This window comes from Monodelphis domestica, chromosome 5 (genome assembly GCF_027887165.1).
Source record: "Monodelphis domestica isolate mMonDom1 chromosome 5, mMonDom1.pri, whole genome shotgun sequence".
Taxonomy (NCBI): Eukaryota; Metazoa; Chordata; class Mammalia; order Didelphimorphia; family Didelphidae; genus Monodelphis; species Monodelphis domestica.
Window position 1 is genome coordinate 300,003,823 of NC_077231.1, and position 18,837 is coordinate 300,022,659.

The 18,837-nt window shown below is 37.6% G+C and overlaps 1 protein-coding gene across 8 annotated transcripts in view; it reads right to left on the reverse strand.

Moving 5' to 3' along the window:
- NEK10 (NIMA related kinase 10) overlaps positions 1-18,837 on the reverse strand; it is a 256,666-nt gene that overhangs the window by 64,986 nt on the left and 172,843 nt on the right. For all 8 annotated transcript variants that reach the window (XM_056800368.1, XM_001380886.5, XM_007505191.2 and 5 more), the window contains 3 exons: positions 4,249-4,432; positions 4,074-4,160; positions 2,288-2,342 (listed from right to left, as the gene is read on the reverse strand). In XM_056800368.1, the coding sequence (XP_056656346.1) occupies positions 2,288-2,342; positions 4,074-4,160; positions 4,249-4,432 (326 nt within the window). The remainder of the gene's footprint in view (positions 1-2,287; positions 2,343-4,073; positions 4,161-4,248; positions 4,433-18,837) is intronic.

Consider the following 18,837-nt stretch of genomic DNA (forward strand, 5'->3'; position numbering starts at 1 on the left):
ATTGTAATATATTATTTAATGGGCTGAAATGGTTAACTGTATAAAATATGAATTTATTCATATAAAATATGGATGAATGAAGCTGGAATAACTGAGCCCAGAGCATAATCTTAGGCCTTGGCCCATCTTTATGTATTATGTGAATTCATTCATCTAACAAACATTTATCAAGTGTTTGCTATTTTCCTGGCACACATATAATCTACAGCCGAGCAGAAGAGAGAGAAACATTTGTACACTGCTCTCAACCAAGTTGGCTACTCACTTGGTTTCCATTGGTCTAAGAGCTCCCTGACTTGGAAGTGCCCATCCTCTTTTTATAGCTCACCAGTTTCTAAAAGACATACTGTCTCATGCACAATTCAGTACAACCAAAATGCTAGCATTGATTAGCAATTTTAATTTTTAAAATTTTTTTAAATTTTTAACAATTTTCTTCCTAAATACTAAATCCTAAAAAAATAATTTTGCTGCCAAAGTGTTTTTCCTCCAGCAAAGATCTAATCATGTCTCTCCTCTACTCAATAAATTGCTATGGCTCCCTATTTCTCCTAGGAACTAGCTTTCCAGCATCATTGGACATGATTCCTTTTCTTGCATTCCTGCCCTCTGAAAGCTAGCCAAACTCTTCTCACGCTACATTCCATCTCCTATCTCCATTCTTTTGAACTGGCCACTGTCCCATGCCTGAACTGACCTTGACCTCATAGAATTATTTTTTTTTCTTTCAAGTTCAAACATTACTTCCTCGTGAAGCCTTTTCTGGTCCCTCCAAATACTAATGATCTCCCTCCTACCCACACTAACTGCCTTGTCTTTATTCTCTTTCAGTCTAGGATACATATAACACACCTCCTGTTACATACTGTATTTGTTCTACCAGCTCCTACCACAGTATCTGGAATATAGACACTAAACAGTACTTTCTGGCTGGTTTCCTCTCTCCTCTTGTCAAATGTGTTACATTCAAATAGTTCATTTAAGTTTCAATTATAAAATAATATTTTATTTAGTGTTAATAAAAACAAATCTATGGGAATATCCAAAATACATTAATTATATGGTGAATAACATGTTGTCCTTTTTAAAACACCTTTTAAGGACCATAAATATAGGCCTAATTTAAACAAGCCTTGGGGATTATCTGAATGAAATCCAAGAGCTGGTACTTTTTCTTTTCTTTTCTTTCTTTATTCTGTACCACCCTCTAGATATATCCATGTACTTCTCATTGTTAGTTATCTTTTTAAGAGCAGATGCCTGATCTCTCCCACAAAGCAATCACCGTCCTCCTGGGTACGGCCAATTTCTTATGATCCCATGTTCCCCATCTTTCTAGGAAACTGCCCAATGCTCAATTACATTTAAGTCTACCCCTTGAAACATGTCCTTTGTGGGGCAGCTAGGAAGCCCAGGGAAAGAATGCCAGGTTACTGGAGTCAAGAAGACTTGAATTCAAATCTGACCTGATACTTACTATGTGACCCTGGGCAAGTCACTTGACCCCAATTGTCTAACCCTTACAGCTCTCCTGCCTTAGAATCCATACAAAGTATTGATTTCAAGCCAGAAGGTTAAAAGTTAAAATCCATGCCCTTTGTGTGCTACCTATATCTCCTGCAGGCACTAATTCCTTCTCTCTGAGCATCTGCTACTTTCTAGCAACCCAGCCGACCTTCCTTAGCCAGCTCTGGTTGTCCCCAAAGCTGAATCACCATATCAGCATTACAAGGGATGTTTCAAGGTACAAACTGAACTATTTTCCCTCTGTTGATACAGAAATGCAATCACTATTTGTCAAACAAAGGACTTACCTGGTAACAAACATTTTATATGATGATAATTCAAGAGCAAGCGCCTTCATAATAATTGTAACAAAAGGCTTTCTTTACTGGAAAATGTTCTACATGGAATAGGGGAGCTGATTTTTTGACTCATTTTGCAAAATGAAGAATCCTGGGTAATTCCAAGTCCTATTTCTTACGATAACTATTTTAATGAACTCAGATATGAGGTCAACTTAAATGAGAGCAAACCTACATTTAATTTGACATATTATCTCCCTGATCTAGACTACTTGCTTTCTACCTATATCTTCCAACCACGTCTGAAAACATTCTTTTTACATCAGTGCATACATAGTACCTAATCATATGAATAAAAGTCAAAATGAAACATCCTAACCTCTTATCAGGCTTTTTTTTCCCCTTGAAGCCAACCTAAATGTCAGCAAATAGCCTGACTTGGCAAAGCTTAAACTATTTCCAACAGCTCAAATTTTACAGACCTTCCATGAGACTGTCTCTCTCCTCCAGAAGCACTGAAACTTCGTTTTAATATACCTGAAATAAATGGATGTACAGAACAGTAATTAAATTTTCTTCTCCAAAAAGATGTTGCGTATTTGAAAATATTAAATTTCTATTTCCCAGAATTTCTGTTATATGAACAATTTAAAATTCTGGAAAGATTCTTAAAAGCATAACTGGAAAAGATAATGTCAGAAAAAAATCATTTGCTACAGTTTTAAAGTAATTTTTTTAACACACAATTTTATTATAGACTACATCTCCAGGGTGTTTTAAAGTGCATAATGCATTTTGCTGATAATAACTCTGTAAGAGGGGTAGTTCAGTTATTATTATCTAAGACTTATAGTTGGGGAAACTGAGGATCAGAAATATTAAGTGTTTTTTTGCCCATGATTACACAACTAATAACTGTCAGAGATGGGATTCTAGCTCAGGCTTCGCAATTAAAATATTTCTTTTTAATCTTTTAAGCATCGTAACAAAAAGCATGGAGGGGAACAAAGGAAACAAGAAAAATAAGTGAAGCTAAAGAAAAAAAGCACAAACATCTCCAAATAAATAGAAAAGAAAAAATAACAAACAGTAAATCCATTTGACAGTGAATTTACTTGGTGATGGAAGCAATAGGCAGCACAAAACCTTGTATTAAAATCATTTTAAAGTCTTGAGCTAAACACATAGAGCCTTGTAATGTCTGAATGTCATACACCATTTCCTGCTTAAGAATATTAGAAAATATTTATTTGTTGCTTCCAGTCCCTTTACAAATGCTTCTGTTGGAGACATTTGATGTACTATTAACCAGAGGTATCAAATGGCCCAAACCCTATTAAAATGTAATTGGGAAATAGTTAATAAGATACCTGAAAATGCAACAGAACATAGATAATGTTAATATTTGGTTTTCTAAGTCAATATGAGATCCCATTATGGCTGCCATTTCTCTCGCAACCCAATGAGCTTATTGGATGTCATAGGGTTCGTGTTGATACCTGTACACTTTAAAAGGCTTCCATTTCACCGGAGGGAAGGTTCACACCAAGGACGTCACAAATATATTGTAGAGTATATAATAATGACTCAGATTTAAATAGCATTTTGTGGTTTATGAAACACTCTTCATAACAACCAAAGTAAATAATTGCTATGATCACATTTAGGCTAGTTCCTAGTTCATAATGGATAGTCAGGTCTCAGACTATTTCCTTGATTGTTTCTGTATTTACTAATAGAAATAGTCAAAACTGTTCATTCAGTTAGGGTACAGAAATGGCACTGTGATGATTGGAATTTCAAGCAATACTAGAATACTATGCAAAATGGAAGGCATGAGCAGGACTTCAGCTGGCCAGTGGGTTCTGTTTTTGCTATTTCAATATTCTAAGACAGCTAGGTGGGAACATGGATAGGTTACTGTGCCTTAAGTCAGGAAAATATAAGTTCCAATCTAGCCTTAAACACTGACTAGCTGTGTGATCTTGGGCAAATCACTTGGCTTTGTTCTGCCTCAGTTTCCTCAAGTATTAAATGGTGATAAAAATAGCATGTACTCATAGGGTTATTGTGAGGATCAAACGAGATAATATTTATAAATCCCTTAGTCTCATGTCTGGCACAAAATAGGTGCTTACTCACTTCTTGTTCCCTTCCCTCTCCCCCAAGTACACATAATTTCAGCATACAGTTGACTCATTTGCATCGGAAATTATGAAATTGTTTTGATGACCATTGGTAGATAGCCGTTGATAGGAGATGGCTTACCAAATGTTGACTCTTTCAAAGGGCTCGAGCTCGAGTTGCTGGAGTTATCTGAGATGTCCAGTTCATCATCTAATTCTGAATATATGTCTGCACAACAAAAAAGAGACACAAATGGATCTTGGAACAGAAAACGCAAGAAGTAGGACAATGTTGACAGTTTTACAAATGCCCTTACCTTTTTCGATGTTTTCTAAGTTGTAGTTATCATCGGACAAGATCTCATCACAGGCCCTGTCTTCGTCTTTTCCACAGGGTTGCTGAAAGCTCTCTGGAGGGAGGTCAGCACTTTCGGAAAGCTCACTTTTCAAGCTGGCCCCACCACTACTACTACTGCTCAGGCTGGCCTTCTCAAAATTTTCCTGTGAAGCAAAATGAGAGATCTGATGGCTTTCTTTTATGATCTTGTTTCCAGGGGAGAATGTGTTACAAAAATCTATTCCAAAAGAATGTGGAGTTTGTCCCAACCTTCCCCCTCTCCCAGCTCCTTTATCTCTCCATATGCCCTGTGACCTTGTACCAGCTCTGACTGGTTTCTTCAATCAGGCCCTTTCCTCTCTCCTGGCATCCCTCACCATTTCATCATTCAGCTCTGCTAGCCCCAACCCGGGTTAGCAGACTTCTGTTTGCATTCTTAAGCTGCTAAGCAAGACTAGAGAAAAGGAATGAAATGGAGCTAGCTGGATCCATCACACATATTTCCAATCTAATCATGACTGGGCTTTCACTGTTACAAGGCAATAATTATCTTGCTCATCACTCATTGCAGGTAGCTAGGGAGTGTAGTGGACAGAACCAGATGCTATTGGGCCTGGAATTAGGAAGACCTAAGTTTAAATCCAGCATCAGACACTTATGAGATGTCACTTAACCTCTATGTCCTTCAGCTTTCTTATTTATAAAGTAGGGATAATACAGCATCTATTCCCCATAGTTATTGTCAGGATCAAATGAGATAATATCTGAAAAAAAAAGGGAAGAGCTTAGCATAGTGCCTGACACAATAGGTACTGTATAGGGTACTCCTTCCTACTGCCCCCCCTTTTTTAAAGCCCCTACTTTCCATCTTAGAGTTAATATTGTGTATTTATTCCAAGGCAGGAGTGGCAAGGGCTAGGCAATGGGGTTAAGCAACTTGCCCAGGGATACATAGCTAAGAAGTACCTGAGGCCATATTTGAACCCAGGACCTCCCCTCTTTAGGCCTGACTTTCAATATGAGTCAACTGCTTGCTCTCTGTATTGCCTCTTTATCATACTTAGCACAAAATGTATTCCAAACCTCCTCTTCTAACACTCCCACCTCTACCACTGACCCCTGCCCCATGACCTCCTCCATACCATTTTAATGAGAAAATTCAGGCCATTCAATATGAATTCTTTCCATCTTCCCCTCTCTAATTTTCAATCATTTGAATACAATTATCTATCCCCTCCCCCTTTGCTCCAGTTTCAGAGGAAGAGGTACATCTCATTCCTTGCTAAAAACTAACGGTGCCATCTATCTACCCTTGAACCCTTGATCCTATCCCCTCCTAACTTGCCCTTCTCTCAAAGGAATGTTGATAATGTCCCCTTCAATGCCAGCTCCTCCTCCAGCCTGTAAGCTGTAATGCCAAGGTCTCCCTTAGCCAAAGCCAAATTTCCCTGGATGCTTCCTGATCTCTCTCTCAGACTTGTACTCGATATCTCTTCCCTTTCATTGGCACCGTCCTAGAAGGAGCGGCGTGCACTCACTGTAGGCCCTTTGTTACCAGCCACTTATTGCTCAAACCTTTGCAGTCTGACTTCTATCGCTGCCACTTTAGAATGAGTTCTCTCCAAAGTGAGAGAGTTACTAACGACCTACTTAGCACCAAAGCCAAGAGCCATATTGTTGTCCTTGCCCTCCTTGACATCTCTCCAAACTGCACTACCAACTGCTTCCTGGTTCCCTTTCATCTTTGGCCTTTCTTGACAGTGCCCTCTCTCATCACTGCGTCTATGGCTGTCTGCCTGGCTCCTGGCTCTGTGCTGCCCTTCAAATGCGAACATTTCCAGGTTTGTCCTAGACCTTCTTATCTTCTAATCTCTCTCCCTTGTTGATTGTATCTAAAATCATGGAAGTCCTGAAACTCTCCGTTGGAAATGACCCCAGAAGCCACCTCTGCCTTAACAAAAAACCCTTTGGGGGCCCACCTGACAAACAGTCATCTCACTTTTGTTTGAAAATCTTTAGGGAACCCTATTCTCCCTTTCCCTATAGGAAGCCTAACTCTATACTGCCTCACACGTTCCAGCCATTTCTTCTAACAGCTTCAGTGCCATGCCTGTATCTACATCTTCACCCTCGACATCAGCCACAGTTCTAGGCCCATAGTCACAACTGGCTCCCTGATATTATTTGGGAACTTCAAATGAACATGTCAAATAATGAACTCTTCTTAATGAACTTTTCTTTTCTAAATTGGATCCCAACACCCCACCTGCTCTTCTTCTCCCCCAGAATCCCCTCCAGAATGGAATCAATCAACATTTGCTTAGCCTGTACAGTCAAGTACCTCCGTGACACCTTTGTTGTTTCTACCTTTGTAAGATCTCTTACATTGGGAGTTTTCTCCCCACCATCCCACCCTAGTTCAGGGCCTTCTCCTATTTGCTTGCCCACACTCATTTCAGGGGATCTGTTCTTCCTGACTTCAATCTACCTTCGAATCTGCTACTCAAGTCAAGTTCCAAATGTAGTTCCTTTCCCCCACCAAAAAATTTCCAAGATCTCCTGTCAGTGCAATCAATGAAGACTAAACCCCAGCTAGTGGCTTTGAAGGCCCTTCATAATCTGGCTCCAAATAACCTTCCAGCTTTTCCCTCTTTCCTCCAATGTCATCCCTAGATACTACAAATGGTTGTTTCTTAAGCCTCCATAAAGATAATAAGAAAAGCATAAAGGGTGGCTCCAAATGAATCTGGAGGCTTCAGTTGGCCAGAGGAAGATGAGGTCTAAGAGTTTTCCCTTTTTGCAAGTCAGCAGATAAGGTATTCCTTGTATTCAGCAAAGCATTTCTTAATGTATTCCACATTGGTCTTTCATTGAACTCTGTGTTCACAAGTGTTGCGCTGATTTTGTTGAAAATCTCCACCATGCTGTTGGCTCTGAGTGCCAACAATGAGGTGATTCAGATAACATTCCAGTGACTAATAAGTAGCCAGGAGTTGAGAAAAAGAAGGATGAAAAAGGGGGGAAATGAGAGTGAAAATAGGCAAATGGGAAGAAGAGTGTGGAGGACAGAAAAGGGGGGAAGGAGAAAGAGAAAACCAGGAGAGACGGAGAGAGACAGAGACAGAGACATGAAGGGAGGAAGGAAGAACCCTGTGCATTTTTAAACATCGGCCTCACCTATTAGCTTCTGGCTTCATGATGACTATGCTATGCCCTGTCCCATGCTGCTGAGAATGGTGGCCATTTTACATGCTGTCCAAATCCCCCCCCCCCATGTCCATTCTTGTGACTGGTTCATTTTAAAGTAAATAAAATAAAGCCATTGGAAATATATGTATGTGTATATATTTTATACACTACATCTATAGATGATAGACAAAAGGAACAGATCTCTGAGCTCATTCTCATAAAGGTGAGCAGCTCCCTCTACAAATGGAGGTCACCACCTTCTCCAAAATCCAGGATCTTATTTAGAGAGCTGCCCAAAGTTCTGAGAGGCTAAGTAGGACCACAGAGACTTAGGAACATGGAACCAGGAAGTGACAGAAGTAGAACTTGAACTCAGGTCTTAAGGCTGGCTCTCCAGGCACCATGAAAAGATGACTTGTCTTATGCCATGTCTCTGTGCTCTGTGTATGTGTATCCAGTCTACTTTATATGTGTGATGTACTTTGTGCTTTATGAATTCAAATATCAATGCAAAAATAGCTATCAGACAGACAGAGAGGCAGATAGACAGATAGATAGATAGATAGATAGATAGATAGATAGATAGAGAGAGAGAGAGAGAGAGAGAGAGAGAGAGAGAGAGAGTTTTTATGGTACTTTAAGGTTTTATAAAATACTTTACATAGAGTATCTTATTTGGTCTTTACAACAACCTAATGAAGTAGCTATCATTATTCCATCTTACAGATGAGGAAACTGAGGCTGAGAGAGATTAAGTGACTTGCCCAGGGTCACCTAGCTAGTAAGGGACTAAAACAGGTTCCAAACTCAGAACTTCCTGGCTCTACATTCAATACTCAACCCACTGTATCAACAAGCTTGTCACAGTTGTCTCCTGGGATGACTTTTTTTTTTAATTTTGCAGTTAGACTAGAGTGATTGCTAAAAATCATGACCTCAATCACTACTAAGTGGTACATATTAGTATTATGTGTTGTCATTAGGAGTGTCTTATCAGGTCACTTGAATGAGGTTTATTAGGGAAAGCAAAAGAATCTGTGATTGTCGAGTTGATGAACTCCTGTTTCTTTTGTAGAAGACATCTTATAGGATCATAGACTCTAGAAGAGGAAAGACTCTCCAAGTCCATCCAGTCCAGAAATTCTTAACTGTTTTTGTGTCATGGGCCCCTTTGGCAGTCTGGTGAAATCTACAGACTCCTCAGAATAATCTTTTTTAAATACGAAAAATAAAATATACAATCACAAATGAAACCAATTATTCCCTGTTCATGGACACCCCACACCAATATTCTTCTGCAGACCCTCTCTTTATAAGTGAGAAAATGGAGCCCAGAGAAGGATTTGCTTAAATCCTCCTTTCCCAAAGCAAGGATTGTTCAGATTCTGTCCCCATTTCACCATTCTTTTGGGAAGCTAACCATTTCTAGGACTAGATCTCCAGGGGTCTTGAGTCTATGCCCTATCTCTCATTGCTGTCTCTAAATCATTGCAGAATTCTGCTAAGGCTGCCAAGGAAGACAGACAGATAGAATACGGCTTTCCTCTTCCCCAGGACCTCATTTCATAGGCTTATGAAGAAGTTGGTAGGTTAGGATGATGAATTAAGTTTAATTAGAATAGAATTAAATAGAATATCCCTTAAAGGGATAACTGTTAAGCCTATATTTTGGTTTAAAATCTTAATTCTCTAAGCGCAGAGGCGGGTGGCATAGATATAAAATTCAGGTATGTACACCAAAGGCCTAGGCTAGGGTCTTACCAGACTGTGAACTCAATATAGGAAGGAAACCACACAATTCCCATGAGGTCTGTGCTTCACAGAGATTGGCACCCCTGGACATCACAGAGAAGCAGTTGGTAATCTGACCAATTCAGGAGAAGAACCAGATGAAACTCAACATCTAATAGCATTGGCTTTCTGGGAATAGGGCAAAGAGGCTTTTCAGAAGTAGAGAGGAGACCCTTTGGAGTTATTTAGGATCTGCCATAAAAGAGAGACTAGACCAGATTGGTTGAGCACCTGTGCCTTCTGGGAAAGGATGACCACATTTTATGCACCAATATGGCATCTCCGGTTTACCAGAGCTATTTTTTGTTGTTGTTGAGTCATTTTTAGTTGTGTCCAAATCTTTATGACCCTATTTGGGGTTTTCTTGGTAAAGACACTAGAGTGCTTTGCCATTTCCTTCTCTACCTTATTTTATAGATGAGGAACCTGAGGCTAATAGGGTTAAATGACTTGCCTAGGGTCATACAGAAAGTGTCTGAGGCCACATCTGAACTCAGGTTCTCCCAACTCCAGGGCTCTACTGTGCCACCTAGGTGCCCCAATATGGAGACTGGACAACACCATTATTGCCACCATGGAAACTGTCGCCATAATGCAGGTTGTTTGCCTGTCAATCAAGTGCTGGGGCAGGCCTAATGATGTCAAACTCAGTTTCCCTTCAGATAAAGGAATTTTTTTCCTGTGTGCAATTGATCCTGATACACTTTTAGTGGTAAAGCTACTAGCAGTGGCAAATTGGCATTAACCAAATTAGCTGTGACAACTGGCAGCAAACACACAAGGCTCATTTTATTAAAAGTAGCACAATTATAAGAAATGCTGCCCAGGTCATTAGCTTCCCAGAGCAAAAGCCAGGAATGAGTCCACAGGAGGATGTCTGCTCTACCCTGCACACGCTCCCCAGCAGGGGTACAACACATTCATGTTTGCTCTCAGAGGAGTCGAATTTCTATTTGTAGCTATCTCCTCCACACTTTTTTCTTCTGCCGGGTTGGCTTAGGCCTGTATTCTCGTGTGCACAAATATGGTGGGGGACGACAACCAGGTGTTTGGCAGAGATTCATTTGGCAAAGAAGGATCTTTGAAGCCTGGCAACCACTTTCTAGGGTTTGAATGGGTGATAGGTAACTCAGAGAAAATGTTTAATGATGAAGGATTGTAACTGCGGCTTTCTAGTAGACTACCTTAGTGTCTAAATGACAAGATCTAGATGCCCAGTTGACTGATTGTCATTCAGGGAGGAACTAAGAGGCTTGGACAATCACAGCAGGCTCTAGTGGGCAGTGACTCCAAAAGAAAGGAGCCCTCAGTCTCTTCTTCATCCTCAAGATGCTATTGAAGGATAGAATATGACAGGGAGAGGCAGAGGCATCCTGGAAAGTGGTCACTCCACTCCATACTCCACGTATGTCTTTCCCCAGCCCAAGGAGGGAGGAAGATCCGTCAATAAGACCATATATTTCTTTCAGGTGTCTGGACATAGTGTCTACTTCATTGTAGTAATAGTAGGGAAGGTTTTAAGCATTTCACAATTGAGTCATTTGGTATTTCCAGGACTTCCACAAAATCGCCAAAGTCCAGAGGCATTTTCTTTTCTTGGTGCCCCACAGAGCATGAGAGAAGTTAATGTCCTTTAAGTTAGACTGGTCCAGTCAGGAAGGCCATTTTGAGGGCTCTGAAACTTAAAACTGACTAAAGATGAAGGATCAAATAAAAAAAGAAAACCATTATCTTCAAGGGTGGATCTCAAAATGTTATTCTAGAGTGCTCCTTTATAAAAGAATTATTAAAAATCTTAAAATGGTATTTATAATGAAAAATATTAACTTGAATACCACCACCTAATTAGGGTGCCACTTTCATCATGATACCATTGCAATTAGAACTGCTTGGAAACATTGGTACATTACTGAACTGTCAGCAAATGGAAGAAATCCATGAACATGAATGCCTTTGAGATGTTGATGACATTTAAATGAAAAGCATACATCAAATGTCAAATTTACCGTGTTCAGTAACTTCTAAAACAGTGTGCCCTCCCTCCTGCCAAATTAGTATCTAAATGGATCTTTTGTCTTCCTTACTTGTAAAATAGTTTTTATCATCATCGTCTTCATCATCACCATCATCACCATCATCAATACTTTGAGTTTTACAAAAAACTTTACAAACATCATCTCATTTTATCCCAAGTAAATGCTGGTAGATCGACTTAGAATAACAATATGAATATGAATAGTGATAGTGGGTCTACGACAAGACACCACCCAACATTACCAATGAAAACATACTCTGAAAATACTGACAGCTGTCTTATTCTAGTGAATTATGAGAAAGACATTTTCTAGCACTTGGAGTTTGTACATCACTTTCCATATATTATTTCATCTTCGCATCAGTTTGTTTCTCTTGCTTCAAAATGCCAGACTAATCTCCCAATCAGACTTAAAGTATGTTTTGTTACTGCTCAGTATTCTACCATATTTGATTAAACTCAGTCAGCTCTTTTTCTTAGGGAATAGGAGTTAGAAAAAACAAGAAGAAGTGATTAAGTTGAAACAAACATTTTGACTTTATTTTGGTCAATTAATGATATACATTTACTGAGCCTTGCCATGACACAAGATATGAGAGTATAACATTAGACAGATGGCCAGTCCAATAGTAAAAGAATTATTAAAATTATTTAAAAATCAAAAGATTTGCCCAAAGAATAACAACTATTGGGATACTGGTGTGTTTGTTCAAATAATTCATGAATACTGAGCTTCAAAGGCAACTGGAAATTTCATAAGAAGAGGAAGATGGTGGCAACATAGAGTTCAGAGGGCTGAGCCTACAGTCAGGAAGACACTCCAACTAGTTGACCATGGGTAAGTCCTTTAACTTCCATCTGCCTCAGTTTCATTAACTGTAAAATGATGATGATAAAAATAACCACCTGAAGGTATTAAATATGTATCTAAAAGCTGACTCTAATGTGCAAAGGGTTCATGGATCAGACTTATGGATATATTTCCAATATTTTATAGATTGATTTCTGAATCCTTAAGTTGAATAGGACTTACATTTTGTTAAGTTTCCATTATTATCTGCAGTCTGGAAGGCTAGCTAGCAATGTGTAAAATTCCTTTGTAATGTCAAAGATTTAACATCTATATCAGCTTGGTGCCAGTGGTCTGGGAAGGAGAAGGCTGATCAAAGTTGGAAAAGACTTTGAAGTAAGCTTCTTTCCTGGGCACCCTGAAGTACAGTTGTGTTGCTATCAGTTCCTCTGTCTTGTAAATTGGTTGACAATACAATGGTAATACTTCTGTTATTTTACTTGTCCCAGGATCCTAAACAAAATCAGTTCAGCTCACTCATTCTCTTTCTCTGACTTTCAGGGGAAGAGCTGACAGGCTGACATGTTGCTGATCTCTGTATCTTTTGTTTACTTTATCTATGTCATTCATCCCTTAATCTTTAAACCTTATACTCATATTCTCCCAGCTTTTGGCTCCCCTTCTAGGTAATTAGATCCATGCAAGAATTTTGTGAAGAGGCTGGTTCTCTTCACAAGGTGGTTGTAAGGATCAAAGGAGATAATATTTATGAAGTGCTTAGCATAGTGCCTGGCACATTACTGTTGTTGCTGTTGTTTGGTCACATCTGACTCTTTGCAAAGCCCTACACAGTCATGCCAAGCCCTCTGTCCTATATTATCTCCCAAAGTCTGTTCAAATTCATGTTCATTCCTTCCGTGACACTATCTACTCATCTCATACTTTGCCATCTCCTTTTCCTTTTGCCTTCAATCTTTCCCAACAACAGGGTCTTTTCCAATGAGTCTTCTGATCATTCTGTGGCCAAAGTTTTAAGTTTCAGCTTTGGTATTTGATCTTCCAATACTGACTGATTTGACCTCCTTGTTGTCCAAAGTTCTCTCAAAAGTCCTCTCTTGTATCATAATTCAAAAGCATTGATTCAGCAGTGCTCTGCTTTCTTTATATTCCAACTATATAGCCATATAGTGCTACTAGAAATAGAATAGTTTTGCCTATATAGACCTTTGTCAGCAAGTTGATGTTTCTAATTTTTAGTTTGCTGTCCAGAAAGCTTTTCTTCTAAGGAGCAAGTCTTTTAATTTCATGTCTACAGTCAATATCTGCAGAGATCAAGAATATAAAATCTGACAACAGCTTCCATCTCTTCTTCCTCTATACTCCAGGATGTGATGGGACCAATTGACCAATGAGTTTTTCTCATGTTAATCTTCAAGTCAGCTTTTACGTTCTCCTCTTTCAGCCTCATCAAGCAGCTTCTTAGCTCTTCTTCACTTTCTGCCATCACATATAGGAGGCACTTAAATGCTTTTTTCCTTCTCTCCTCTAAAAACCAAAATAACCAACATCTAGAACAAGTGTTTGCTATCATAGCTTAGAAAAACATGGTCAGAGAATAAGTGTAAGCATAAGCATTGTATCATAAAACATGGCAGTCAAAGAGGCATAAAGACATTATTATGCTAAATGAAGATTATCTGTCCTGGGCTCTAAACTAGCAGTAATCCTTAGAAAGAAGTATAATATTATTTCATTTGTCTTGACAGTTATTTTTCATCATGATTCCAATGGTGTTTAGGATTTATCAAGCACCCACATGACCAGACAGACTTTCATTTAAGAGCTTGAATGTGGTAGCTTCTGTCTTCTCCACCCTTAGCAACTTCTCCTTGAACAGAGATTGGAGAGACAGCACTGGACTCTCACCATTTTACAGTGAAAAGAATGAATAATTGTATCTAAAGAGAGACAACCCAGCAATGGAAAGCTAGACTTCTATGCTGAAGTGAGGGGAAGGAAATATAAACCAGGCTTTGTCTGATACTTATGGAGTTTCCATAAAACAAGCTGCCAAAAACCCTCATGCTTCAACACAAGAAGACTCTGAAGTCTCCCAGCTCTACTGACCTCCTTCAGGAGAAAAAAACATATTAGTAGTTGAATGCGGAGCCACGCTGTAGGCCTGATTCAATGACAAATGATCAAAAAGAGGGGTCATATAGCAGGAAAGTTTAAAGAGAAAGTTGTGGGAATTTAAACTAGAAAAGGATGCAGACAATACACACTATAAACTCATGGAAAATTATCTAAAAACCTGCAATAAAAAGAAAATGAGACAAAAAGTTCGACAAGAACCATGAGCAATAATGAAAACAATAGTAAGAAACTCCAAGTAGTTCAAAAGGACACAAAAATCCAAAGAAGAAATATGGATGAAAATTAGCAGTGAAATTAGATTGGGAATCAATTGCATTAGACAATTTGAAAACATAATAAAAAGATAAAATTGAAAATTGAGAAAAACTCTTCAAAATTATGGAGATGTGATGGGAAAGTGACAGGTAAGCAACATAAAAGAGTATACACATTCTATACAATTCAAAGTGATTGATCTTGAAAACAAAATTCACAAAGCTAATTTTGTAGGGTAGAGGTATCTTAAAAAGAGAAAATAAAAACAATTCACTGAAAAGGCTGAATACCAAACTGAAGGAACTAACAGAAGAAACTTGCCCAGAAGTAGTAAAAACAAAGAACAATAAATTGATTGAAATAATTTAGCAGATCACTAATAGAAAGAAACCTCAAGCTTTCATCACCAAGGAATTTAGTGTTAAAATTCACTCCTGATTAGACCATCCTAGGACTACTCATTCATAAGAAATCAAAGAAGGTACTGTATTATTATTTTTCAAAAAGCAAAGAAAATAAGAACCCTTCCCCAGAGAAACAGATACTGCAAAGCTGAATTTGCATATCAATGCAAAAAGTGATTTTAAGTTAATTCTATAAAAGAAACCAGAAGAAAGTACTTCAAAAGAGACATAAAAAGGTAAGTAAATTCAGGGTATGGTGACCCACACCTGTAATTTCTGCTACTGAGAGGTCTGAAAGCTGGTGGATTGCCTGCCCTTGCGAGTTTTGAGCTGCAGAGGGATTAAGGTGATTGTGCTCCCATTAAGTCTTGTGCTAACACACTGAGTTTCTAGCAGTGGTGAGCCTCCAGGCTTGCCCAAATCAGAAATGGAACATGAGGGGTCAGGCTGGTAAATGGGTGAATGGCTACTATACTTGGAACGGGCAAAGTGGGGAGACCTAATCTCAAAAATAAACAAAAAAAATTGGAGGTAGGAAGGGGAATGAATTAAACAGAATTAATTAAAAAAGGATGAAGAATGAAATAAACTCATGATTCCGAGATAAGAAAAAAGTTCATTTATTTTCTGAAATTTCATATTGGTTTAGGAAAGGTCCAAGAGAGATCTGGTACAATGCAGGGATCAAACCTAGATTTGGAGTCTGGGGACCTGGGTATAAAAACTGGCTATTGTCTACTTCTGTGATCTTGACCATGTGTTAAATGTTCCTAGGCCTCAAATTTCAAATTTGTAAAATAAAAAAGGTTAGACCAGATGATCTCTGATTTGTTCCTGGACCTCATCTAAACTCTAACAACTGGAGGTCAAAGAACCTAAGGAAAGAAAAAGTGAAAGAGGTTTAAAGGCTCAGGAGGAGGGAAGGAAATATAATTGAATTAATACTATATAGAGTAAAACATATTCTTCATAAATGGAGCAGATGGGGTTAACACTAACTAGCTCAGTTAGGGAGAATGGAAGTAAGAGACAAGAAGGTACCATATTTAGATTCCAGCTTGCCTTCATTTAAGATGAGACAGAAGGGAGGAGGCCCTTCTATCTCTCATCAACCTGGGGAGTCGTGAAAGCATAGGGTATGCACAATCGATGGGAGAGGCCTGGGAGAAGAGGAAGAACTAACGAGGGCTTTATACCAGATTTTGTTTGAGGGAGCAGATACAAGAGACCTTATATTTCTGAGAAATGTTCATACTTCTAAGAACCCCATACCACTGCACAAGAATGCCCCTGTGGGTATTTAAGAGAAAAAGCAGACAAAGATTCAGAGGGAGTATATATTGGCCTTGGGACTGGCCAATTTATGAACAAATACTAAAAGGCAGCACTATTAAGCATATACTTCATGGATTACAAAACAATAAAATAATTTATGTAGGAAACTCACACTAAATATATAGGCTTAAATGCACAGTAATGACATTCTTAACAATGAGTGGTTCAAAGAATGAATCATAGAAACAATAACTAAGAAAAAGAGAAAAACAATGAGATAACATACCAAAAATTATGTCTCTGAATAGATAAAATAATAAAAAAGAGACAGGATTAATGAACCAAATTTGCAATTTAAAAAATAGAAAATCAACAAATTAACAAACTCAAAACAAAAAAATAAGAAATTCACATTGAAAAGAAAAATAAAAAACTAGTGTACCATCCTAGGCTATTAAAGCTTAAAATGGCTCTAAGACGGGGGCAGCTGGGTAGCTCAGTGGATTGAGAGCCAGGCCTAGAGACAGGAGGTCCTAGGTTCAAATCTGGCCTCAGACACTTCCCAGCTGTGTGACCCTGGGCAAGTCACTTGACCCCCATTGCCTAGCCCTTACCACTCTTCTGCCTTGGAGCCAATACACAGTATTGACTCCAAGACAGAAGGTAAGGGTTATTAAAAAAATTGCTCTAAGACTTTTGCAACATCCACTATAAATTATAGAAAAAACTGAGCACCCATTAAGTATACTCATCAAAAAAAGAGGAAAATAAAATTAGCAAAATGAAAAGTAAACAGAGTAAAAAAGAAATAAAATGATCAGAAATTATAAAACACAATGTAATAACAAGTGAGAAATGAAAAAAATTAAAAGCATAATTATCTAACAAAAGATGGAGATCTTAAAACATCTCATTGCAGAAATTGAACACTGATCATACTATGAATGAACTACCAAAGTGGAGTAGGTATACCATTAATTAAAAAGGGAATTCTATAGAATATCTAAAGAGCAAAGCATGCCTTTCTCATAAAATCTAGTGTCAAGAACTGAGAAGGCCCTCAACCAAAACATGCCTATGAGATAATTACAGAACCCAATACTCAAAATTTACTGGGATAAGACAAAGAAATATAACTACAGATAAATTTCAGTAATGGATATTTATGCAAAAATACAATTTTAGCAAAAAAGGTCAAAACAATTTCTCCCCCCAAAATCACTATGACCAAGTTGGATTTATATCAAGCATTCAATGTGATTCAATATTAGGAAACAATTAGTATAATTAACTAAACTACAAAAAATATGATTTTATCAATAAATAATGTTTTTGGCAAAAAAACAGTACTCACTAACATAAACGTCCTAAAAAATAGTAAAGGCATAACTAAAATAAAAATCTAATATCATTTTCTATGGAAAAAATAGCTCCTAATAGCTATTTCATATATTTTAGAAATGCTAACTATATATAATAAGATAGGAAAGAAAAATTAGATATAAAAACAAGCAAAGAATAGATTAAAATAGTTCTTATTTGCAGATAACTAAACCTTAGAGAATTAGCAAATGAACTAATCAAGAAGATTTATAATGTCCATGAAGTCTGAATACACATTAAACACAACCATATCATCAGCATTTCCATAAAACAGTGGCAAAACTACATGGGAAAAGATAATAATTTTCATTCAGGACAACTATAAAACATAAACTATCTTGTAATTATATTAGATATACTTGTCTTAAATATGATCTGCTCTTTACAGAAATAAAGGAAGACAAAGAACTAAAGAGATAGTCATTGCTCGTGGTTGGTCAAGGTCAAATTTTTATTATTTTGTCTGCCTTTATGGCATAGACTTAGGGCTTAAAGGTAGACAAAATAATAAAAATTTACTTGGAAAAATAAAAGGTTTAGACTCTCAAGGACTTTTCTAAAAAGAGTTAGGAAAGAAGAGAGAGTAGTACTTCCAGATGTTAAACCATATTATAAAAATAATAATCATCCTAACTCTTTGATACTGTATTAAAAAATTGGGAAATATGTCAACGTAATAGATTAGATGAGTAAGAATCAAAAAGAACCACGTGTAGTTGCCCAGTGTTCAATATACACAAGAACATAAACTCCTGGGAGAAGGATTACTCATTTGACAGGAACAAATCAACAAGCAGATCAACAAAAATTAGAACATTACATTATGATCTTTAGATATATAGCTTAAATATAAAAAGCTACCAGAATTACTGCCACAACAAATCAGTGGCAAATGGAAGAAGCTTTAGAATTGGGACTAGGGAAACAAATGTTAATCATAGTATAGGAGTGTCAATAAAAAGAAAATAAAAAATTTAGTTAAATAAAATTAAAACTTTTTCCATCAATAAAATGAGTGTTGCTAGAACACAAGAAGGGAAAGCATTAAGTAGAAACAAACAAAAAGGCACCAAATGTTTTTCATTAACACCCAAGAAAAAGAATTCACCTACACTCAATGTATATGAACATGTCAATTCCCAAAAGGTAAGAAATCAAAGGCTATGTATAATTTTCAAAAGAAAAGTTGCAAATGATCAATAACCACTTAAAATCACACTAATCATTACATAGTAATAATAATCAAAGATTTTATTAAGATGCTATTCAAATTAGCATTAATTAATTCCT